Genomic DNA, 25,548 nt, shown 5'->3' with positions numbered 1-25,548 from the left:
AGATCACATATCATGGTTGTCGCATCTCGGATATGATCTGAAGAGTTTGGCACCACAATTATTCCCGGAGGAGCTGCCAGATAGTCTTGTACCACAAGCACTCGGCCCGGGTACTTCCATATTCGGTAAGAAGAAAAGAACGCGCAATCTAGGTGTCCAATCCGGTTTCCTCGCATATATTGCCCAGAGACACTCGGGTGACGCGGTAAGCCTATCGGCACCGCCGCGGTCGGCTCTGAAGAAGGACACCAGCGAGCTGATACCTAGTCGTCTCGGTGCGGCATCCGATCCTCCATTCGGCAAGGGTATCCTGGTGTCAAGAACTGCCGATGGTCAGGCGGTGGTATCCAGCGTACCAAGTGCTAACGCTATTTACGGCGACGTATTTACATCTGTATTTAATCGCTCGTACTTCCTGCCATTCACATTCGTCGTGCACAGCGCACAGCAGGATGCTTTCTACTTCGTCAAGGAGGAAACCTGGCGGGCTAGTGAGGATCGCGGTCAGTTGAAACGATTGGGCGGTCAGGTAAATACGACTTTTCATGAGAACGAGAACGGCAGTGGCAGCAGCTCGCTTATCGATGTGAAAATACACGGCGCCAGCTATGTAGTGAATCTCCGCTACGGCACTACGGCAGAGAAAGAGAAGCAGAGACTATTGCATCACGCGAAGGCAACCGCTATCAGGAAAGCGTGGCATCGAGAACGCGAGGCACTCAAGGCGAACATTCCTACCTCGGTTGAATGGATGGTCGCCGAGCAGGATGAAATAATAAAGGTTGGCCTCGCGTCCAATTACGAGGGTGAATACATACACGATGCGCAGCAATATCCCGAGCTCGCGGAAGACCCTTATAATATCAGATTTGTAAAGAAGATCGTCGATCAGTCAAGTAAGAAACGACGCAGGAGGAGAGGCGCGCCGTCCTGTAAATTCTGGTGGTTGGACAAGATGTGCTAGAGCGATACCGTATTCAAGATACAGTCGTATCGTCCCTCTCCCGCGGGGACATTGTCCAGTATCGAAACCATAGGAACATTCGTGTGAGCGACATCACAGAAAAAAAAGAAAGAGAAAGAAATGAAAATTGACGAGAGGGTAAAAGAATCGAGCGAGTCGCTGTAATGCGCAGCGTCCATATATATGCATGCGCATATATAAACGTGCACTGAACACTATCAAAAAGTTTTATACCAAAGTCTATTTGTGTATTTCAAAGATGCCAAAAACACTATAATGTTATATTATATATATTATAAATATATATACACTGCGCGCGAGATATAGGCTATATAGTGTGTAAGAGCGTTAAGCACACGCGGAGGAACGCGAATTTCACCAAGCATTCGCTCCACGGACCAGCTGCGCGACCGATCCGCAATTGGCAGATCCGCGAAAGCCTTATAAGCGACGGCAGGATAACCGGGAAAAAAGGATAACCGGATATATACCGGAATACTGATTGTGTATGTGTATGTAACCTGGAAGGAAGTAAAAACATTGCGAGATCCTTCTGCAGGTTTAGCGCAACGTGGATACAGTTGGAGCTCGTTGCTAGCTCGCAGGTCTGAATTAAATTACATGATCTGCCATTTCTTAGCTATGTTCGCAAGGCCGGCAAGCTCGTCGAGCTTGCGCTCGAGGCCTAAGTAAACGACGGCGGACCGTGGTATTGTGCATGCAAACTGCACAACGGTACACCGCATCGATACAAGGTAAATATAGGTATATCGCGAAGAAAAAATCGGGAAACAGGCCATTCGTTGTTGAGAGCGACTCGAGTGAGAGAAACTAGTCAATACATAGCTTTACGTTGACGTAGCAATCTTTTTCGATGTAGAATAAATGCGAGGGGAATATGAATCAGATCGATACTATTGACGTTAACAATGATGTAAACAAGCTACGTGTATGTTTGCCCGACCGGGTCCATTAAATCTGCGGTATTTTAACGTCGGACTTAGAAAAAATATGATAGATAATGGAAGTAGACGGCAGATTGCGATCGCTGGGAAGCGGCAGCGAGCGCGAACAATGCGGGCGGAATGTGTCTCAACAATGAATGGTCCCGATAAAGAGTAAAAAAGAACCGAGGAAAAGAAATTGAAAGAGAGACGATCTCCTCTCAGTGTCCTAAAAGAGGACGAGAAACGGCGATCGTGCGGACTCGATCGCGCGGTCTCGAGCTTGAATTCCGTTCGCGGCTTTAGACAGTTAAGAATGAGACGAATTTGTATTATAAAGTGGTGCTTTTCTTGTACGGCGATAGAGAGAATGAGAGAGAATGAAAGAGAAAGAGAGATTTGAGAGGATATCGAAATAAAATGATGACTGCGACAATGAGTGTGTATGAGAACGTCGGATACCAATAGCGAGACTAAACGTATTTTTAACATGTGGATGTATCCTATCCGTAGCGTATAAGTATTCCCGATTGTCACCGATCGGTGATTTATATCGCATTGTTGTGCGCGCAGGGAAATAGTCGCTCGGGATCGATGGTGGGTATCCCTTATAATTCGCGAAAAAAGGAGCGTCGGGTGTGCCGTATGATGTCTGCGTATAATCCAGAAACAAAGAAAATGTGAAAGAGGGATAAACTCAGATTTTATCGGTAAATAATATGTAATACAATATCGCATATTTGTGCTTGCTGGATATGAACGTAACGAACGTAAACTATGTTCCCTAACCGAGAGTACTCTAAATATGTGTATCCAAAATTACTGCCCGCGAAGTACCGATCGTTTCGCCTGTATGTATGTGTGTGTATATACGCGCGCATGTATATGTGTATATGTGTGCGCTGATCGCCCGCGCACAAAGCTCATATACGTGCATTGAACCACTTATTTAGCATCGGAAATTCCTCGTTACCATTTTTCAATGATTCTCCTTTTTCACCCTTGTCCTGTAAAAACCCCGGATCTATCGATCCGCGTATTGTTTGCTCGCGTCTCCATGAACGTTCGTACTCGCCATTGATATTTTGCGGCTTTAGAAACGGTGCCGTTTATGGATAGTTAGTGGCACAACGACATTGCTGTCTGAATAGATGAAAGATAAAAAAAACGTTATCTATATGCTGAATGTATAAAAAAAGTATATATATAGAGAGATATATATATATATACATATATAGGAAAGCTTCGTAAAACGTATTTTTAACTCGAGCGAGTGTTTAGATCTATATTATCCAATCAATGCAAAATTTTAAAAGACGTCTGAAAGATGCCCAAAGGATATTCGAAATGTTAGTGCGTCTTTTCTGCTTCTTTTAAGTATTGTGCTGTTTGGACGATCCCCAACATCGCGGTCCAAAACGAGTTACCATCGGAAAAACGCGCGCGCGCTCGTGCCATCGAGATCGCAAGGACGATCTTTTTTGTACATTTCACGTTCTCGTCGCACGCGCGAACGCGCGTAACGACGCGCAAAACGGAACTCGTGAAATCGCGCACGTTAAGCGCTCTCTGTGCACTCTGTGCGTGTTCATTATCGCGTTTTCTCGCGAACGGCCGCGCGAACAAGCTCGATCGTCGAGCTGCATTCCTCCCTCGCTTATCTAACATAGTCGGAACCAATACTCTATTTCTATTTCCCTTTATTCATCTCTAGAAAGCATCCATCTTGAAAATATTCATTGTGAAAAATTTATTTTAAATTTTGTATTTGATTCTTTACGTGCAATCGCTTTTGTTTTAATTATGAATTATTAACTGAGAATACGCTGACTTCAATAATAATTCTTAGCTATATTATATTAACAATCATAATTATAATGATGAGCCAATTATCGCTTCTTATTTTGATAAGATAAAGATAACTTTCGTCAATTTTCTGAGGATTTTGGCTGTCTCTGGACAAGCAAAATAGGAGTGCTTCGACATTCGTGGACATCTAAACACTCATTGTCCCTCCCTGGCCAGCCAGCCTCTCACACCTGCTTTTCACTGTCCCATGCACTCTTGATCTTCAATCGTATTATTCGCCGTTGGATTCGGCAACGATATGCGTTCAAGAAGAATCGACTATTTTTAAATATCACGTGTCAAATTAATGAGCGGGTCAGTCATGGATGTGTACGGGCTGGGTCCCCAAATTTGATTCGAGGCCCGACCGTTTTACGCGATTATAATATTAGGAAAAAAATTCATTCTCTAACTTCCGTGAAGTTTTATCTCTCGTTTTTGCGAACTCGTTCCAGATTCGTTCGTCCCCCGCGGGCGGTCACGGGGGACCGCGACAATTCCGCGTACTTCTCTAAATTAAAAAGAAACGAAGTAAAACGCGCGAAGAAATAATAATTATATGAAATAAATAAATATAAATAAATAAATATATATATGAGAGAGGAGCTAGAGTGGCCAATTATAGCAGCAACCGCCGATCCGTGCATTGCGGCGCGATTGGTTCTCGAGATGCGCGATTTCGGGCTCGAGCGAGATTACACGCCGAAGAAAGAGGAAAATGTAATCGGAAATCATGACGGAAATTGATGTGAGAGCGATAGAGAGAAAGGGAGAACGAAAGAAAGAGAGAAAGAGAGCATGAAAGTGAGAGATATTGAAGAGTGAACAAGCGCAAAAAAAAAGAAAAAGAGTCAGCCACGCTAATGCTACTACGACCACTACCCTAGATAGATTATGCTACTTTGCCGCTGATCTAATTGTTTACTGTCACGTGTTGCTGTAAACCTAAACCTAACGATACGATATTATATATATTTTATTTATATAACGTAATCAATTGTATATTTATTGTAAATAGTCACGATGTTTGCTATGATATAATATATCTGTAATTGGATGGAACCTGCCTGAAACTGCGCTCAGCCCTGTCTCCCAGCAGCTAGATCCATTTGCATACTATACATATACAAAACATATATAATGCATTCACACGTACACAAAGGTACAACACACGCCACAAACACACGGTATCGAATGCCGCAGCCGTTTAGTGATAACTTAGAAGATATGGAGAGAAGAAAATAGATATAAAAATAAACAGTAAATAGACAGGTAAATCAACGCGCATCATGTACGTTGAATTATCACTACGTCAATATTTCATATTGCATCGACAAGGCGATCGATTTCATGTAAGACGCTCCATCTTACTGTAGGAAAAGAACAAAAAAAAAAGAAAAAAAAGAAAAAAGAGGAAGAATTTATCTCTGCCATTTGACGAAGCCCCGTTCAAACAGTAAACAAAAATGTTACGGTGATCACGAGTAATTTTTATAAATGTATTTTTTCGTCCTTGCGCCCTCCTTCCCTACCCGCGTGTGGAAAACACATCCTTATTCGATGATCATCATAGAGAAGCATCGGAAGTGAGTAATTTACGAATTTTTCACTTAAATCATTGCCACGCGGCAGACAGCGTTACGATCCAACCAGCATGTCCAATAAACTTACAATATTACTATCTTAAGTAAAATATATTAAGTGTTTTCAAAAAATATATGATCTATATATGATAATAAAAACCGGAAAAACGTTTTTCGAGCTTTGTCATTCACTTCTGACTTACCCTCGATGTCTTCTTGAATAGGTCACTTTGTCAAACGATTCGCTTTCAATCTTCTTCCAAGCCAAGTATTGAAAATACGTTGATCACATGTTGAACTGAAACGTAAATAATTTTATTTCTTATTTATTAAATATTAAATAAATAAATGAGATTTTGACTTAATAAAAATAAAATTAATTGCATTGTTAAAAACATTTGGATGTATAAATATAGGATGAATTGGATATATAACATTTGGATGACGAAAGAATGAATTAAATATAAATGAATATATAAAAATAATAGATAAAAATAAATTAATTGAATATATAAAAATATTCATGTAAGAAAAATTTATTTATCAAAACAATACATTTACAAAAATGTAATATAAATATTTTATTTAACTTGAATTAAATTAGTCCAATTTCTAATTCAATTAGAATAAAAGATTCACTCTACAACCGATTCCTAAGCAATATTTTTAAGTAAAAGTTCAATAAGAACGATATTAGACACAGTATAAATATATGAACTCTTGTCATGTATATAAATGTATAAATGTATCAACTCATATTTATATATATAAATATATTTAAAAGATCCCGTTAGGATATAAAAGAATCTAATGCCCGATTGCCTGATCCGAAATCGTTCGATGTTCGATTCTTGATAAATATCGAAATATATGCCATAAAACTATTAAATAACTTAAACATCTTATTCAGAAAACTATACTATTGCGAGTAATCGTTTTTATTTAACTCGATTATTTCTTTGTCGACTTACCTATATGGATATTATCGAAGCTCGCAATTTCTGCTTCTTTACACTACGATGGCCTCGCGCAAAAGAAGGAAAGGAAGTTGGCGCAATACCGCGCGTAACATCTCTAACCAATCAGAATAAAGGTGCCAAAATTTCCTCTGTTCTGATTGGTCAATTAAACGAAGCACTTTTAGCGCCAAGTAGACTGCACATTGAAATGCATAATCAATACTTAAACAGAAATTTTAAGTAAAATTTCGATAAGAATGGCATTACATAAATGGCATTACAAATAAACTTGACTCTAAATTTACAAAAACTGATCACAAACGCACAAGGAGTTTCTATTTTCCGATGAACTGGGTCATCATTAGAGCGCGTTTAGAAATTCTATTCGGAGAGTAAAGTAGCGTTTAAGTAACCAATCAGGACAAAAGGAGCAAAGATTTCTTTGTTCTGATTGGTCAAATAAATGCTCTTCTACCTTATGGATAAGATTTCTGAACGCACTCTTATTGTCAGCAGTTGTTCCCGCCTTTCTTAGTTCATATGATTGAAAAGCTTTACAGTTCCTTATTTTTTCTCATAAATATTATAAATATTACGTTACAAAAAGAAACATGAGTAAAATAAGTCGAAAACCGTTTTCAGCGCCTAAAGGTGCAGTTAAAAAGGCCAAATTTAGGTGATTAGTTTTGTTATTTTGAATTGTTATGCTGTATCTATCACATTTATTAACCTCTTAACCTCTTTTTGTTTCTATTATATTTCTAACACAATATATATAATTTAATATGATATATATTATATCTTATACTTATTATGATTTTGGATTAAACCATTATCTCTACATGTTTAATAAATTTAAATAAATATTTATATCCTTATTACATCTTTTCAATAAATTTTTATTACTGTTTGTTGCATGCAATTTATATATATATATTATTTAAAAAATTGTACCTTCTTCAGTTTTGAATAACTTTAATATTAAATCATCTTTATATGAAATTTTTTGTACTTGATAAAGAGGATTCTTAATGTTTGTATATATTGATCTTATCATATACATAAACAGAGATGATGATGAGGAGAAACCTAGTTCATTCGAAGCAGAATTAGCCACTATGGATTATGGAGACGATGATTTTTTTCCAGATATAACAGAAGAACATGGAGAAGTATGATTTAATTATATTTATGATAGTACACAATTTATTTCTGTTCTATTCTATTAACAATTATAAACTAATAAACTAAACTATACTTAACAATTATAAACCAGTATATATACCCAGAATAATACATATTTTCTGAGCACTTTTTGATTGCAAAATTTATACAATATATATTGTATTATATAATTTATTGAAATATGTATACAGAAAAATTATTTACTATATTTATTTATCATTTATTAATTGCTTTTTTTTTATGTATTACAGGGACCTGAACAAGAAAACATATCTGCAAAGTGGAGCAGAACTTCTCCACCACCTTTGAATCCACAAACTGATACATTAACATTCCAACAAATAGAAATTGATCATTATATAGGTAATAACTCTATTTTCAAGATATTTATTTATTAAAGATAAGAAAACAGTTTTATTATTTAAAAATACAAATTTATATGTAGGTAAACCACTACCTGGAATGCCGGGAAGTAAAGTGGGACCTGTACCCATAATGAGAATGTTTGGCGTTACAGAAAATGGAAATTCCATTTGCTGTCATGTCCATGGGTTTTGTCCTTATCTATTTGTATCAGCACCACCAAATTTCACAAACAATCACTGCAAGCCATTTAAGGTATATGTATTTTAAAAGAGGAAATTATTTCAATTGTAATATGGTTTCAGTAATAAACAATATAAAAATTTTGTTAATATAGGAGGCTCTAAATCAAGCTGTGAAAAAAGATATGAAGTCAAACCCAGATAACATACAAGAAGCCATTCTAGCAGTTGAACTAGTCTATAAACAATCAATGTATGGATATGGAGGAAAGGATAAATTACCATTTTTAAAAATTACAGTGGCAGTTCCAAAATTGATAGCACCTTGCAAAAGATTACTAGAACAAAACACAGTTTACACTGCATTTAATTATCACTATAGAGCTTTTGAAAGTAATGTTGATTTTGATGTTAGGTATGTATTAGTAATCTCTATCACATTCTTCTATAATTTTATTAAAATTGTAATACATTGAATATACGTGTATATATATATATTTAAATATTCACGCAAGGTTCATGGTTGATACATCAGTAGTTGGCTGCTCTTGGATTGAATTATCACCAAAAAACTGGAAATTACGTGGCCAGTATGGACATATGTTAGAGCTAACTACACGATGTCAGTTGGAGGTAGATGTTGCATGGGATGCCTTTATAGCTCATGCACCGGAAGGTGAATGGTCAAAACTAGCTCCGTTTCGAATTCTCAGTTTTGATATCGAATGTGCTGGACGTGAAGGTAACCATTCTTATTTTTTAATCCTTTTTTTTCTTAACTTTATTGTTTTTTATTGTATGAATCTAATTACAAATCTTTTTACAGGTATTTTCCCAGAAGCAAAACATGATCCAGTGATACAAATTGCCAATATGGTTATAAGGCAGGGCGAATCTGAACCATTCTTAAGGAATATTTTTACTCTTGGTACTTGTGCACCTATTGTCGGTTGTCAAGTATTGACTTCTGATAAAGAAAGTTCAATGTTGGAGGTAAATTAATTATACTAACATGTAGAAAAAAGTTTTATTAAGGAAGTCTACTATAAGAAAAATGTTTTTAATATATTGTGGTATTAATTGTTTATTAATAATATTATCTTTTGCAAGAAATGGGCTGACTTTGTACGACAATTAGATCCCGACATTTTCACAGGGTATAATATAAACAATTTTGATTTCCCATACTTAATTAATCGTGCACAACATCTCAATGTTAAAAATTTCAATTTTCTTGGTCGAATAAAAAATATAAAGTCTGTTATCAAGGATCATGTATTGCAAAGCAAACAGCTGGGTCGTCGTGAAAATAAATCGATCAATTTTGAAGGAAGAGTTCCGTTCGATTTATTACTGGTAAAGCAATTTATGATAAGCGTAATTCTTTTATATTAAAGCCTTTCTTTAATAAAAATATGTAAATATGTATCAGGTATTGGTTCGAGATTATAAACTGAGATCTTACTCTCTAAATGCTGTATCGTATCATTTCCTTCAAGAACAAAAAGAAGATGTTCATCATAAAGATATTACAAGTCTACAAAACGGAAATGCACAGACACGTCGACGTCTTGCTGTATATTGTTTGAAAGATGCATTTTTGCCTCTCAAATTATTGGACAAACTAATGTGTATAATTATTTATATGGAAATGGCAAGAGTCACAGGAGTATCCATTTCTAGCTTATTGACCCGTGGACAACAAATCAAAGTTGTTTCGCAACTTTTACGCAAGGTAATAAATTCACAATTGCTGAAAGAAATAATTGCTTTAATATTATTGTCTAATTGAACGCATTTATTATCAGACCCGAGAGAAGGATTATTTGATGCCAGTACATCAAGGCCGTGCTACTGATGAGCAATTTGAAGGAGCTACTGTCATTGAACCTAAACGTGGCTACTACAATGATCCAATAGCTACTTTAGATTTCAGTTCTTTGTATCCCAGCATTATCATGGCACACAATTTATGTTATACAACATTATTAACTGTTAGTAAAAAGAGAGAGCTCAATATTGAGGAGGATCAAATCACTGCAACTCCTAGTAATTCATTGTTCATCAAGAGCACTGTAAGAAAAGGAATTCTTCCTGAAATTTTGGAAAATTTATTGGCAGCTAGAAAAAAAGCAAAGACAGAATTAAAACAAGAAACTGACCCATTGAAGCAAAAAGTACTCGATGGTAGACAGTATGCTTTAAAGGTATCAGCAAATTCGGTGTATGGTTTCACAGGTGCACAAATGGGAAAATTGCCATGTTTAGAAATATCTGCAGTAAGTTGTCAATATTTACAAATAATACATTTAACAAAAGGAGAACATTGCAATATTTATTATAGAAAATGTAAAATATTCATAACAAATGTAATTGCAGAGCGTTACCGCTTATGGACGAACTATGATAGAACAAACGAAGCAAGAAGTGGAGGAGCACTTTCGAATAGAAAATGGATACGAGAACGATGCAATAGTCATATATGGCGACACTGATTCTGTTATGGTAAAGTTTGGCACAAAATCTATAGAGGATGCAATGAAACTTGGTAAAGAAGCGGCCGATTATGTTACATCCAAATTTATTAAACCTATAAAACTGGAATTTGAAAAAGTATACTTCCCATATCTCTTGATTAATAAAAAACGTTATGCTGGCCTGTACTTCACGAAACCTGATAAATATGATAAAATGGACTGCAAAGGTCTCGAAACGGTGCGCAGAGATAATTGTCCATTAGTCGCAAACATGATGAATACCTGTTTGCAAATATTACTTATTGAAAGGTACATCATTTTATGCTTCCCTTAAGTCATGTATACTTATTCTATATAGATTGTAATATAAATGGATAATGTTATAGGAATCCACATGCCGCCGTCGATTATGCTAAACAAATCATAAACGATCTCCTATGTAATCGTATCGATCTTTCTCAATTAGTCATTACGAAAGAACTGACGAAGACTGATTACGCGGCAAAGCAAGCGCACGTCGAATTAGCGGCAAAAATGAAAAAGCGAGATGCCGGAAATGCGCCAAAACTTGGCGACAGAGTGGCGTATGTATTTACAAGCGCAACTAAAGGCACTCCAGCATACCAAAAGGCGGAAGATCCTGTTTACGCGTTGCAGAATAGCATCCCGATAGACACAACTTATTATCTAGAAAATCAATTGGCGAAACCTCTTATACGTATCTTTGAACCCATTCTTGGTGAGAAGGCAGAGTCGCTTCTCCTAAAAGGTGATCATACGCGCACAAGATGCATTGCTACTTCGCAAGTTGGAGCTCTCGCGGCCTTCACACGTAAAAAGGAGACTTGTTTGGGCTGTAAGGCCGTTTTACCATCAGATAAAGAAGACAAGGCAGTGTGCAAGCATTGCGAATCTCAAGAGGCCGAATTGTTTCACAACGAATTGCAAGCCCAACAGAAATTAGAAGAGAAGTTCTCCAGATTGTGGACGGAATGTCAAAGATGTCAAGGAAGTCTCCATCAAGAAGTTATATGTTCTAAGTTAGTTGTATTAATTTGTAATACTATACTCTCTTTCTAAAGATGAAGATATAATTGAGTATTGAATTCAATACATATATATCTAAGAACACCAATGATATATGTCCCAAAATAATTATTTTCAAATATATGATTTCAGCCGTGACTGTCCAATATTTTATATGAGGGTAAAATCTCGAATGGATATGGCTGCGAAAGCGAAACGAATCCAAAGGTTTGGTATCCCGGAATGGTAGTAAAAAAATAATCGCACGCAACTTATAGGTAGGTTCATATTTTATAAAAGCTACTGTACTACATAATACTCTTTCTACAATAACAAAATTATTATTATTTACATAAGTCAATATTTTAAACTTTTATTATGAAATAATATAGTATAAGTATATAGTATCTGTTATATATTTTTCAATATATAAATTATCAAAATTCAATATGCTATATATATACTCTCAGTAAATATAATAAATATGTATTGTGGAAAATATATCACCCCAACCATAATTTAGTATTTGGCATATTTGTTACAAAATTATAAAACTAAAGTATTTCAATTAAATAGAACCAGAATGTAACTCGGAAAATGAAACTTATATTGGATATATCCTTGAAGATGGTATTGCTTTTAATACTAACGTGATTCCTTTACGATAATATTAAATTTATTTTACTTATGTTGCGTAATAATTTTTATAAATGTTAATATGATATTATGTTTTTTTTTGTGCCCATCCACATTGAGTTGCATTGTGTATTCGTTTTATCTGTACTATCATGTTTGGAAAAAGTATTTCACAATTTGAGATACATCAAGATAATAGTATGTTATGCATTGATATGATTTGTATTGAATTATTCTTGTTTTACATAATCAAATTTTTTTCAAAAGTTTATCTCGATTCTGTTTGGTATTTGTAGTTGTATATTTTATTTGTTACCAATACGCGTGTTCTCATTACAAATACATAATTTACAATTTTATATCGAGTTTATTTATCATTGAGATTAAATAAATAGGACGATTATTTTAAACAAATTATTAACTAACTGTTACACGTAGCAGTAACATACAAGATACCTATTAGTACAAAGAATCTAAGTGGAAAGAATTCTCTAAAGAGTTATATTTTAAATCACACATAGAAAGATAAAATATAATTCCCTTATTGCGCACTCAGCATTATGGAAAATACAGTGATTTTGCGAATACTCTTGCTGTATAAATTGCAAAAGATATTTAAAATAGAATAATTACAATAAATAAACAGAACATCGTGTCTAGTGGTAATCCAGTGACACGTTCAAAGTGACAGTCTTATGACTAGTCCCCTTGTAAGGCTCAAATATGAATTACACTGATGTAATATTAATCATTTTCTACTCTGCAGCGCATTTGACAACCAGTCCATTGCTTGATCGAGCCCTTCGCCCTTCGTCGCGGAAGTCTTAAATATTTGAAAGGTTCTATTTTTAAGAGCGTCCAATCCAAGTGCTTGATGGACTTCTGCGACACTAAGGCATCCTGCCATATCCTGTTTGTTCGCTAATACCACCAAGATTGCACCTTGTAGTTCTTCTTCCTATTTATAAGATACATTTTGAATCGTATAATATTTTTAAGAAATGACTGTATTCTTTGTTATTTTAAAATTGGAATACACAAGATCATTCACAAAAATGTTACTTACTTGTAACATGAGAATTAATTCATCTTTTGATATGCCTATTCTATCTCTATCTGCTGAATCTACCACATAAATTATCGCATCTGTATTTGAATAGTAACACCTCCAGTATGGTCTAAAATAAAAAAATTTGTGAAATATACAAAAACTGATATATACATACAGTATAACCGAAATTTATAGGTAAATACATAATTTTAAATTTGAAGAAAAACAAGTTTGTATACACACAAGTCTATAAACATACCGTATACTCGTCTGACCACCTAGATCCCATACTTGGAACTTTAAATTTTTGTAAGTAACTTGTTCTACGTTGAACCCTATGGTTGGTATGGTAGTTACTACTTCGCCTACCTGCAACCTAATATATATAAACGATCAGTTAAACAATTTTTTACTTTCGATATATTCCACAGTTCAAATTTTATCAAATACATGTCTAACTTATCAATGCAATAAAAACATACTTGATTAACGTAGAACTGTATACAAAATATATAATATTTCTATATCATATACAATATACAACTAATAACTAAGAGGTAATATTTAGATTTAATCTCTAATAGCTTTTGGATATAAAGATAATCCATGTCAAAACGATTTAGTGATAGACATACATCACATAAACACAAATGACAGCTTGTCACTTAGATATGACTGTCATGCAAACCTGTACAAAATCGTAGTCTTGCCGGCACCGTCCAGACCAAGAATCAGAATGCGCATCTCACGACTACCGAGTAGATTACGAAAGTAACTGAGCAACCCACCTGCAAAGGAATATATCATCAGAATTTCGCATACATATACGGTCGTAAGGATAATTCGGTAGCAGGTAGTATAACGCGCGCACGACGTGTCATATTTATTTTTGCGGTACAAAAAGCTAGGCGTGGTATGAATATATATCAAGAAACATCGGTCTTTGACTCACCCATGCTGACGAATCGTTAACTCCAAGTCATACAACACGGCCCGATGTTTATTGTCAAACTTGATAACCACAAACGTGTCCAAATAACCGGGCCGCACGACCCTCTGTCTAGATACGGTCCACTTCGCTTTCAGGGCCGACAATCCGTTATGTGATGTTCAATGATATTTCTCTCAATGTTGGCAGAATGACGATATAGTGCAACTTTCTTGACTTTATAAAGTCTAATTTTACAAAAACACATATATATTTTGTACAATTTTTCTCTCATTGAAAAATATTTAATTACATTAAAAAAAAAAATTACATATACGCGTCATTTAGATATATTCTATGCTTTATTCCTAAACGAGCTTTTATGAACGCATTTAGGAACATTATAGTTAGGTCTGTTCTTTTCAACTACTGTTATTCGCTCGTTTTTTATAGATTTATTTACGAACGCAAACCGGTGTATCTGTCACGTTGAACTGATGACGTTGAGACTTCGTGAGTTCCGATGGTTCCGATAGGGAAAACAATGTGTGTTGGTTAGAAATTGAAACACAATTGTATCAATTAAGTTGCTTTAATTTGCCAGAAACGCTACAAATAATCGATAGCAAGATATAATAATGCATACAGTTCTAACACGTGGAAATGCTATTTTAGCATATACGTTAAGTGTGTCGGCTTGCCTCACATTTTGCTGTTTTCTCTCGACAGTATTTATCGATTATAGAGCGAATGCGACGCTAAATACGGTTAAAGTTGTTGTGTAAGTACCATAAATATGTCATAATCTTATCGTATCTCAATCAAATTATGTACACATTTCTATCAGGAGATCCATATTACATTCGTATCTCGTGCTTTACAAGAATACAAATTCTGCACGATTTGAATGTAAACATCATTACATGCAGAACTTATCTATGTTTCAATATGCCGAAAAATGATATTTGCTACTTGTAATCTTGTACAATAATGCAATCGCTATAATAAGCGTGTCTTGTTTTGCAGAAAGAATGTAGCAGATTATAGTGCATCGAGGGAAAAGAATGATCTGGGTTATTTAACTTTTGATTTACAAACTGATATCCTTTACATATAACGTTATACAAATATCTCTAACATTTATATATTTAAAATCAAATATGTAATTTACCAAAATCTATCTGAACTATATATTTTTCAATTGCTTATATTCATGAAAAATGCAAATATATAGTTTTGATAAAGAGAGATAAATTTATTCTATAAAACAGTATTGTGTTAAATTTTTATATATTTCTAATTATTTACCTTACAAAACTTTTTACATCTTACTCCATTATTTAATTGGAATGTCAAGCAATTATTCTTATACCTCACAGCAGAATATCAGACATCAAATAATGAGTTTAATCAGGTTTGTTCTCAGATTTATTAATTTGCAATATGTACTCTGCATGAATTTCTTTTATATAAATGTCTTATTTTTATTGATAGGTAGTAGTATGGGATAAGATAGTGCTTCGTGGAGACAATGCCGCACTTGATTTTAAGAATATGAATACAAAGTATTATTTCTGGGATGATGGCAAAGGCCTCAGGTAAAATATATAAAGTTTATCAAATATGAATAATTATGAAGATATGAAAATATTATTGCATAAATAAAATTTTTTAATTTTCATTAATAAATTTGTAAATGTTAAATCTATCGTCTGTATGCATATATTTTGTTTTTGCAGGGGAAATAAAAATATAACATTAACATTATCCTGGAACATTATACCAAATGCTGGATTGTTACCTAGTGTTAGTGCTCTTGGTTCTCATACTTTTGCATTCCCATCTGAATATACTACATTACGTGTATAACCCATATTTAAATGTATACATGTTATATTGTATATGTATGATTGTATGAAATTTTTATTTAAGCTGCGTAAATTTCATGTACAATAAATGTAATGTTTATTTCTTCATGATTATTTTCTCATTATATCCAACATTATATTTGTTTAATTGTTTAGCTAATGCTAATTATATTTTTGATATATTACTGTTTGAAGGGCTATAAAACTTAAATATCATATGAATTAAATGTATTAATACTAAGAAATTGTAAATTAATTTTTATTTTACAAAATCCTTGAATTCTCTTTTCAAGAATATTCATATTTTTTTCCTGACTACTTTTATTAAATTTCCTGATAATTAACAATTTATTCTCAATTATTGTTATTTTATATATCTTTAAATATATGTGTTAAGCTTTATTTTTATTACTATTTGAAGCGTGTTGTACGTTAGTATCTTTTTGTTCTTCATCTGCACTCGATGATTTATCATCGTCATCTCCATCTTCATCATCATCATCTTCGTCATCATCGTAATCATCATCATCATCCTCATCATCATCGTCGTCGTCGTCATCATCATCTTCATTATTGGTATAAGTATTAGTTCCAAAACAAGAATCTTGATTTCCTATCACAGAGGCACAAATATGTTCTCAAATATATACAAAAATATACACAAAATATATTGAACTTTGAACTCTTAAAACCTTCATTAGAATTAAAATCTTAATTTACCATAATCGTATCCATTTTCATCATCAGATTCAGATGGACCACCTTGATTTTGCCTACCAAATTTGTGGCTCCTTGCTATAAAAAAAAGCACACAATAAATTAAATAAACTTATAATGCATCTTTATTTAAAGCAATTTCTGATCAATGCTTACTGGACATGCTCAAATCCTTAGTTTGGGATGTCTCATAACTGCATTTTGGGCATGGAATAGCCTTATTCTTCTCATATTTAAAACCTTTTCTACGAACATGATCTTCACAATAACATGTTTTACATCTGAGACAGGAATATTGTCCCAAACGATTACAAGATTGACATATATGTGTGTGTGTGTGTGTGTGTCTGTAATTCGAATTAAATTCAAAATGAAAAGTGCAATACTTCTTATTGCAGTTATTACATTTAAAATTTTCTGCTTCCAGTACTTGGCAAGATGCTTGATGCTCAAATTGATCATCTTCACATAAAAAGCAATCGCAGAATGAGCACTTGAATATCCTTCCACCATGATCCCAAACTCCTCTCTCGCATTCCTGACAAATGGCATCCGTCAATGGACAAATGCAAGCATGACTGGTGAGACAACGTCTTCCATGGCAAACCCAAGCTTCGCAAAAATCACATATGGCTCCCTAAAACAATTGATTGTAAAATTATATAGCACTATTGCTATGCTCAAGGAAATACTTTTATAATTTGACAAAAATGTGGATATACTTGCCACCATTCCCAATCCTGTGGTGAAGATGCCAGGATGGCGTACTACACAGTCTCCTGTTTTTAACATGCACTTGATCTTGCCACAATGTGCACACATGGGCAAACGTTGCACACTTTGACAAAAGTAACAGAAAGCTCGACTCTTTTGCTTTTTATTACATTTGTCACATTCCTGTATAGCGTGAATGTATTAGTTATATCAGATGTACAGTATTTTTGTCATACATATGTTATAATATCGACGAGAACTTACCATTACAGAGTTGCACGGAAATTTTGCTAAGTCTATTTGCTCCTTAGCAGCTCTGATTTCTTTTTGCCGAAGCTTTTGCTTCTCGGCTTTCTTTCTCTGACCTGTTTTCTTTTTCGGCATTTTATCCTATTAATAAAATGCGTTCGGCGCTAAACTCTGCTTGCGTTATTGTTGAGACATGTAAATCATATGATCGTAAGAGAGGTTACGGCGTTACGGTTTTGGATACGATACACATCGCTACAAGACTTGAATAATCGGTATTGAGATTTGGCGGTTTGTATTGGTTCGCGCTGTAGTGTAGGATTGAATTAAATAATAACTATTCTTTGATAAAATTTTTCGCTATTTATGAAGTGCAGATTATTTAATTGAGTGAAGATTTGCTCTTTTAAAACTGTTCTGTCAAATGGAAGTATCAGATAATAAAGAAAACAACAAAATATTTTTGGAAAATGACAGGAGGCAAAAATCACCACACGCTGTTGAATCTCTGTTGTTGTTAGATAACACATTATTGTGTAATATTGAAACTGACAATAGCATATTTGCTCTGCATAGTTGCTCCGAAACGTACGATTCTTCTCAGGAACACAATGTCTCAGCGACACAAGTTTTTAAAGGGCAGATGCAAAATACTAAAACCGGTCCAACTATTCCATCAAAAGTATCACAAAATGTATCTCCCAACATAAATAAATGGCAAGATGAGTCATTAATGAATCAAGTATTTGCTCAGTTTGAATTACAGGATGAAAAAGAAATTGTTTTAAAGGATTGTAGTAATATTAATAGTTTTGATGTATTTGATACATTTGGTAAAGAAGACACAAACTCTGAATCATCTAATGTCAATGATCAAAGCATTGAAAAGACATCTTTAAGTGAAGCGAATACAAATATATCATGCCAAGATAGATTGGCTAATATATCATATTTATATATTACAAATTTTGATGATGATACTTTGGAAGATAGCCGTGTTAAAGAAGATGTTCATAAATCACCAATTTTAAAATCCAAATCTAAAAATTTAGATGAATATAAAAAACCAAGAAAACAACTGCGTTTAAGGAATGTTGAATTAAAATCAGAAACGGCAAAAAATGAAAATATTAGTTCTACAAAGTGTTCTTTATTTTATGATTTACCACATATTGTGAAAAAATTGATTCAAGAAATTAAGGGCATTTATGAGTTATATCGTAAGTTGCAATTATATAAATCGATAAAGTTTAAATATATTTCTATGAAAATATAAATTTATTTAATCATTTTATGACACAGAATGGCAAGATGAATGTTTAAAGTTAGCTATTAGAACTAAAAAGAATTTAATTTATGCTCTACCAACAAGTGGTGGCAAAACTTTAGTTGCGGAGATATTAATGTTCAGGGAAATTATATGCAACAACAAAAATACAATTTTTATACTCCCATATGTGGCTTTGGTGCAGGAAAAGGTATGATACTTTAAATTAACATACAGAAGAAAACATTTTTCTAAGATTTAGTATATGTAATTAATTGAGCTCATAAATTTACATATACATATAGGTTCAATCAATGGCTATATTAGCATTAAAATTAGGTTTTCTAATCGAGGAATATGCTGGTACGAAAGGACGTTATCCACCAATCAAACGGCGGAGAAAAAATAGTATCTACATTTGTACTATAGAGAAAGCTTTAGGACTTGTAAATAGTTTAATAGAAACAAAACGCTTAGCTGAGGTCAGCTAAAATATTATTAGTTAATTACCACAATTATATATAGTTGAATAAAAATATAATAAAAAATATTTTAGATTGGTATTATAGTCATTGATGAGTTACATTTACTTGGAGAGTCTGGAGGAAGAGGTGCCACATTAGAAGGACTTCTTACAAAGATAATGTTCTTTAGTGGTAATTATATACAGATATTTAAACGAAATTAGATAGGAAATGTAAATATTTCCTAAAAATTATTTTTTTGAAGAGTTGAACAATTTTTTACAGATACAATACGTTTGATTGGAATGAGTGCAACAATAGGTAATTTAAAGGAAATTGCACAATTTCTCAATGCAGACACATATTCCCAGAATTTTCGACCAGTTGAAATAACAGAATATGTGAAATGTGAGAATGATACCTGGGTAGTCAATTTGAGTAATGAAGAATTATTAGTACATATGGGCAGTAACGATTATAAGGTGATTTAATTATATTTTATTTCATGAGGGGGGGGTTTTTGAGTATAACACAGATAATATATTAAATAATAAATTAATAATTCTGTTATAAAGTACTCAGATGATGTAGCAATGCTAGATCCAGATAGAATTGGGGGTTTGGTAATGGAAGTAGTACCAAACGATTCGTGCCTTATATTCTGCTCAAGTCGTAAAAATTGCGAAAATGTGGCTTTATTATTAGTTAAAGTTTTGCCTAAGTAAGACACATTGTTTCTCTGTTGTATTTATTTTAAATAATATTTATAAAAAAAACTGTATTAACACATCATTGTATAATAAACGCCAAAATTATCGTTTTAGAAGTTTAAGTAATTACAAAGTGGAAAAAAAAAGAACTTTGTTAAATGCGCTTAAAGCTGAAGAAGATTTATGCCCTATTTTGCGCAAAACTGTCAAATATGGTGTAGCTTATCATCATTCTGGTCTTACATCCGAAGAACGACGCTTGTTAGAAGATGCCTTTAGAGAAGGTACTCTATGTGTAATATGTTGCACATCAACTTTAGCGGCTGGTGTCAATTTGCCAGCAAGAAGGGTAATTCAACAAAATAATATGAGACGCAGCTAATATAATTATTACAGTTGCTCATAATATTATCTTTTATTAGGTAATACTACGTAGTCCTTATATTGGCAATCAGTTCTTGAATTTAAGTAGATATAAACAAATGATTGGCAGGGCTGGTCGTGCTGGTATGGGAGTTTTAGGAGAAAGTATACTTATTTGCAAAAGATCTGAGATCACTAAAGTAAAATTTTTTGTAAAAAATATTTGAAATTATGTAATTAATTTAAATTATTCATCTCTTAAGAACTAATCATTTATTTCACAGGTGAAAGATCTCTTGACTTCTCAAATGGACGAATCGCTGAGTAGTTTACATATAGAAAACGATAGGGGGATCAACAATTTGATTCTAAGTGCAATACAATTAAATATGGCAACAACTAGATCTGAATTGCATAAATTGACAGCTGCAACTTTGCTTAATATTCAACAAGATAGAATAGGCGTTAATATGAAAACAATCACAGACGAAACAATAACGGCGTTATTAAAATGTAGTGTGATAAAAGTAAAAAGTAAGGGTTGTAATATTGGTAATCCTAATGTAACTGTTGTCATTCCATCTCAAGAACCAATGTACATGGAAAAATCATCAGTCAAAAAAGGAATAAAAACGGTCGCTTTTACAAGCGAAACCGAGTTTCAACTTTGTGAGTTGGGACAAGCTGCAATGAAAGGTGAGAGCAATAGATTTTCATTAATTCTGCATATTTGTATCTTTATAACATTTTATAATATTTTTATAATTTATTCATTATATAGGACCAATTGATTTAAAAACTGCATATACATTATATGAGGATTTAAAAACAGCTCAAAAGCATTTAATCTTAATTGATAATCTTCATCTCTTATATCTTGTTACACCTTATGACAGTATATCTCAAATTACTCCCATTGGCAATATATATTATAATGTGGTAAAGATATTTTTTATACGATTTTATATATTAAAATATATACATTACAAGTATTATATTAATATATATTACAAGTATTATATATGCCTTGCATTGTTATTTAAGATAATGGACTTGAGTGAAAGTCAAATGCAAATAGCTAGGCTTTTGGGAATAACAGAAGCTGCAGCAAATAAATTACGTGACGGTATAAAGCCTAAGGTCGGTTATTTGTTAAATAATTTAAATTACGTTTCAATATATCATGCTTTATTTTTAAAAATTTTTTCATTGTAGTCTGTCGAGAAGAGAGTGGTACACAGATTTTATGTGACCTTAATAGTACATGAATTGTGGAATCATCATTCAGTTTATTCTGTCGCCGAGAAATATCAAGTTAATAGAGGTGTTATACAAAATCTTTTAAATGCAGTCTCAATGTTTGCATCTTCTGTAGTAAGATTTTGCCAGGTAAACAAATGATTTATTACAAAACTATTTTGACAATCAAAATATAAAAGAAAAGAAAATTCATTACGTCTTATATATTTAAATTATTTTATAGGAACTACCTGAGTTTTGGGCATTTACTGAGATGTTGAATACATTCAGTAAAAGATTATCTTATTGTTGTCCATCGGAGTTAGAAACATTGATGGAACTACCTTCAGTTAAAATAGTACGAATTAATTACTATTTTAGTTATTCTATATTATATTTCTGTTTTAAATTATATTTAAAAATAAAATTGGATGTATATGTTCATCTATTTTTATACACATATTTTATCATAGGGTAGAGCTCGTCAATTGTACAAGGCTGGCTATAAAAATTTACAATCTATAGCGAAAGCTGATGCAAGAGAGATAAAAGAAAAAATTCCATATTTAAGTAATAAAATGGTCATGCAAATTATCACTGCAGCGAAAGTAAGTCATTATATAACCAATAACATATTAATACAAATATTCGATTTTGTGTTTGTATTATTCATGATAAATTCCAGCTTTTAATATTGCAAAGAGCAGAAGATTTAAAAGATGAGTGGGAAGACATCTTGGATGGTATACATATGAGTCAGATAGAAGTAGATCTATAAATTCTATATATATATATAATTATTAATAAATTTTAAAAAAGTTTAATTCAAATGAGATTTTTAAGTAGTATGAAAAATTGAATTTCGCAGATTTGGCACAAATTTTGATAAAAATAAACTAGTTTTGTTATCGAAATTTTGTTATCAAAGATCTTTTTTTCAGAAATAGTTGCATTTGTTCATAGATGTAATTTGTGAATTATGTATATATAAATTGACAATATATTGTATGTAGCAAAACAATTCATTGAATATATATGCAATTAAGAAATAAAATAAATAATTTTCTTATAAATAATTACATATTTCTAACATCTGTTACAAATAATACATAAAATTGATATTGTAAACATCTTTTACTTATGCTTATAATTTGTGCCCAATGGAGCAGTGTGTTTTGAAGAATAGCACATTGTTTAAGCAGGCACATAGATTAATCATCCGAACAATGTTTGATATATACTTAAAAAATGGTAATATATCGACATACAATATGGAACAATTTCTTGTGTATAATAAAGGGGTATAAATTATTTATGTAGAGAAAAATTTTTAATTTTATTTTATATATATACATAAAAATTATTCAACAATATAATGAAATTTTACCTCTTTTTATACAAGCATGGTTTTAATATAATTGAAGGGAGACTTTTCTTTTTCATAATTATATCTTCTTCTTTTTTAAAGTCCATGAAATAAAACAAGGCATGAGATAAGTCTTTCCATGTATTTTTAAAACCATAGTTTGTTAGTAGTTTTATAAAATTTGTTACATCCTCAAATCTGCTTTCGACTTCGACTATTTTCAAAGTGCCACTAAATTTATTGAAACATAAGCATTAATTTTTTATATTATTATTATCTCAAGAATATTGTTATTACTTACTTGTTTTTGAGAACTCTGTTAGCTTCAATTATATAGTCAGAGAGATTAGATCCCATTAAAGACAAGCAAAACACGACAACGTGGACGCTGTTCATTAATAATGGAGTATGAGCCATATCACAAACTTTTACTCTGTCATTTATAGCAATAAAATCGAACGAATGTACTTTATGAGGAACGGAAGCAGCAAGTAGTGCTTCACCACATCCAAAATCGGCAATTACATTGTCTGTTGGCCTATAATTATTCAAGATTATAGTGTTCACAAATTTTAATATAAAAAAATTTTCTTAGGAGCATGATACAAACATTTTTTTTATTGATGATATTATGACATCCAGTGGATTTACCGGCCATTGTTCAAGCTGCTGTTTATATCCATCATGATAAGCTTTAAAAGCATCAGGATCTTCTTTAAAATATTGTTTAGATTGGAAACTTTCATTGTTGTACAATGTCTCATTAATGAATCTAAATCTAGATGCTCTTAATTGTGCCATCATTCTATCTCTCAATGTAAGTGGCTGTATAATCTCCTCTGCCTTGGGTTTAATGGCAAGCATTTTTTCTAATCGTTTTAACTTTATTTTATACTTGTTTAGTTTCAATGTTTTATCAGATTCTACTTGTTGTGTCTCTGTTTTGATAGATATCTGCTTCATTTTCTTTTTGTTCATTTTCTCAATATTTTGAATTTTTGTTTTATTATGTTCAAAGTGATTTGAGTTTTTTGCAGACATTTGTAATTTTTTATTATTTTTTACTGTAGAAGCATTGGTTTTTGCAATATCATTTTTTGTCTGACCAGGTTTCATATCCTGATTTTGTCTTTTATTTCTCTTTTTGTATTTTATTTTACTACCATCTTTTGAATATTTTATTGGATTACTTGATTTCTCTGTATTTTTTGCGACAAGTTTATTCCTAGAATCATGCTTCTTTTTCTTTTTACTATTTTGTATGTTCGTGAATGTATCTATTTCATTAGATGCATTTGATTTCGTTAACTCATTTTTATGTATGCTATTTAATGCTCCTTCATTACTTTTTTTTTGTTTCTATAATAAAAATACAACACAATCTTTTTTTTTAAACTTAAAATAATGCGAAACAGAAAAAATTCTCTGTATCAAACATTATTAATAAAAATTATATTGGAAATTATGTTGTATTTGTTACCTTGGATCGCGTTCTTTTTCGTGCAGGCGTCTTTTTTTCCTGCGAAACTATTTTAACCTTTCCCATTGTTTGTTAACAAATAAATAAACATAACCTTTCAACAGAATCTACTACACGTGACAAACGTTCAAATTGCAAAGCGCGATTGTGCGATTATGAAAAGCATATGCAAGTTTTTATCATGAATTTTATTCGACGGATAAGTATTACCAGAGAGAAAGGCTGAGAGGGGCTACGCCACCGTTTTTCGAAAGATGCTTTTTCTAGATAATGCAATTGCGCCAACTGGATCCATTTTAGAGCCGGCGGAATTACATGGCCAGATTCATTTTTCGGTGCCACGGTAAAACGGCCGGTTGGTACGTGTCCGTGGTAAATCCATAATTGTGGATCAAAAATGCGAAGAAATATTATGAATTTATTAATGTTTTATTATATATATAATTGCGCATGATGTTTTGTCATTTTAGTATAACTACGGCCAGCGATAATAATATTATCGAAATATTTTTATATACATGCATGAGAAATAAAAAATAAATTTTCTTCTAGATAATTAAAGGTCTTCGATGTTATCGAAAGCAAGAGGCGAGAGCGAGAATGAGTAAAAAGCAAACGAGATGACGTATCATCAAAGAGTTTTGAAATCTCTTATATGCGAGAGGCTTATACCTTTCCTTTCCTACATGTTATTATTCGCACGGCGACACTCGAGCAGTAAAGTAGCAGTGCGAGATACTCCGTTAAATTTCCTAAACGCGATTACAAGTATCGGGAAATAATTTGATAATTTCTTCAAAAAGATTTCAATTTTGTTTGCCGCTTTTATCGTTCGATTTTCGACGACATATAAATATGATTCGAATTAAAATCGCGCAATTAAACAATCGAATCGCGTTGTTGCAGTATCGCGTTTTCGCGTTGAACTTCTATCTCGTTAAGAGGATGCCGGACCGTCTCTTAAT

General features: G+C 32.7%; 7 protein-coding genes across 9 annotated transcripts in view; 4 read left to right on the top strand and 3 right to left on the bottom strand.

The window, feature by feature from the left end:
* The window catches only part of LOC115246078 (teneurin-a), a 486,292-nt gene extending 481,087 nt beyond the window's left edge, over positions 1 to 5,205 (top strand). For all 3 annotated transcript variants that reach the window (XM_029824669.1, XM_029824678.1, XM_029824687.1), the window contains one exon: positions 3 to 5,205. In XM_029824669.1, coding sequence (XP_029680529.1) covers positions 3 to 964 — 962 coding nt within the window. In that variant the 3' untranslated portion in view covers positions 965 to 5,205. The remainder of the gene's footprint in view (positions 1 to 2) is intronic.
* A 1,613-nt stretch (positions 5,206 to 6,818) lies between these two features.
* LOC115246110 (DNA polymerase delta catalytic subunit) lies at positions 6,819 to 13,223 on the top strand. Its single transcript, XM_029824729.1, has 14 exons — positions 6,819 to 6,974; positions 7,368 to 7,470; positions 7,735 to 7,846; positions 7,929 to 8,101; positions 8,184 to 8,443; positions 8,544 to 8,770; positions 8,855 to 9,021; positions 9,139 to 9,384; positions 9,461 to 9,763; positions 9,837 to 10,307; positions 10,408 to 10,814; positions 10,892 to 11,545; positions 11,685 to 11,809; positions 12,934 to 13,223. The coding sequence occupies exons 1-13, from the start codon at positions 6,910 to 6,912 to the stop codon at positions 11,779 to 11,781; spliced, it is 3,285 nt and encodes a 1,094-aa protein (XP_029680589.1). The 5' UTR covers positions 6,819 to 6,909; the 3' UTR covers positions 11,782 to 11,809; positions 12,934 to 13,223.
* Positions 12,375 to 14,476, bottom strand: LOC115246132 (ADP-ribosylation factor-like protein 1). The gene is made up of 5 exons (XM_029824765.1): positions 14,171 to 14,476; positions 13,907 to 14,006; positions 13,478 to 13,594; positions 13,234 to 13,345; positions 12,375 to 13,125 (listed from the first exon to the last, which is right to left on the bottom strand). Exons 1-5 carry the CDS (start codon positions 14,172 to 14,174, stop codon positions 12,916 to 12,918), a joined length of 543 nt encoding a protein of 180 aa, XP_029680625.1. The 5' UTR covers positions 14,175 to 14,476; the 3' UTR covers positions 12,375 to 12,915.
* Positions 14,477 to 14,612: 136 nt separating this feature from the next.
* Positions 14,613 to 16,122, top strand: LOC115246138 (signal peptidase complex subunit 3). Its single transcript, XM_029824776.1, has 5 exons — positions 14,613 to 14,927; positions 15,173 to 15,246; positions 15,472 to 15,560; positions 15,641 to 15,744; positions 15,886 to 16,122. Exons 1-5 carry the CDS (start codon positions 14,785 to 14,787, stop codon positions 16,013 to 16,015), a joined length of 540 nt encoding a protein of 179 aa, XP_029680636.1. The 5' UTR covers positions 14,613 to 14,784; the 3' UTR covers positions 16,016 to 16,122.
* Positions 16,044 to 18,232, bottom strand: LOC115246144 (zinc finger protein 330 homolog). Its single transcript, XM_029824789.1, has 6 exons — positions 17,710 to 18,232; positions 17,458 to 17,628; positions 17,139 to 17,368; positions 16,888 to 17,054; positions 16,735 to 16,809; positions 16,044 to 16,627 (listed from the first exon to the last, which is right to left on the bottom strand). The coding sequence occupies exons 1-6, from the start codon at positions 17,827 to 17,829 to the stop codon at positions 16,407 to 16,409; spliced, it is 984 nt and encodes a 327-aa protein (XP_029680649.1). The 5' UTR covers positions 17,830 to 18,232; the 3' UTR covers positions 16,044 to 16,406.
* LOC115246116 (helicase POLQ-like) lies at positions 18,027 to 22,754 on the top strand. The gene is made up of 15 exons (XM_029824742.1): positions 18,027 to 18,914; positions 18,997 to 19,172; positions 19,267 to 19,443; positions 19,518 to 19,617; positions 19,711 to 19,907; positions 20,001 to 20,146; positions 20,250 to 20,484; positions 20,558 to 20,698; positions 20,783 to 21,194; positions 21,280 to 21,437; positions 21,543 to 21,638; positions 21,714 to 21,887; positions 21,982 to 22,095; positions 22,211 to 22,345; positions 22,423 to 22,754. The coding sequence occupies exons 1-15, from the start codon at positions 18,119 to 18,121 to the stop codon at positions 22,513 to 22,515; spliced, it is 3,150 nt and encodes a 1,049-aa protein (XP_029680602.1). The 5' UTR covers positions 18,027 to 18,118; the 3' UTR covers positions 22,516 to 22,754.
* Positions 22,755 to 22,971: 217 nt separating this feature from the next.
* LOC115246122 (ribosomal RNA-processing protein 8) lies at positions 22,972 to 24,649 on the bottom strand. The gene is made up of 4 exons (XM_029824752.1): positions 24,584 to 24,649; positions 23,714 to 24,462; positions 23,405 to 23,641; positions 22,972 to 23,334 (listed from the first exon to the last, which is right to left on the bottom strand). Exons 1-4 carry the CDS (start codon positions 24,647 to 24,649, stop codon positions 23,121 to 23,123), a joined length of 1,266 nt encoding a protein of 421 aa, XP_029680612.1. The 3' UTR covers positions 22,972 to 23,120.
* Positions 24,650 to 25,548: the final 899 nt, after the last annotated feature.

The sequence above is a fragment of the Formica exsecta genome, unplaced genomic scaffold (assembly GCF_003651465.1).
Source record: "Formica exsecta isolate Colony F162 unplaced genomic scaffold, ASM365146v1 scaffold1, whole genome shotgun sequence".
Classification (NCBI taxonomy): domain Eukaryota; kingdom Metazoa; phylum Arthropoda; class Insecta; order Hymenoptera; family Formicidae; genus Formica; species Formica exsecta.
This window is presented reverse-complemented; position numbering and strand designations above follow the sequence as displayed.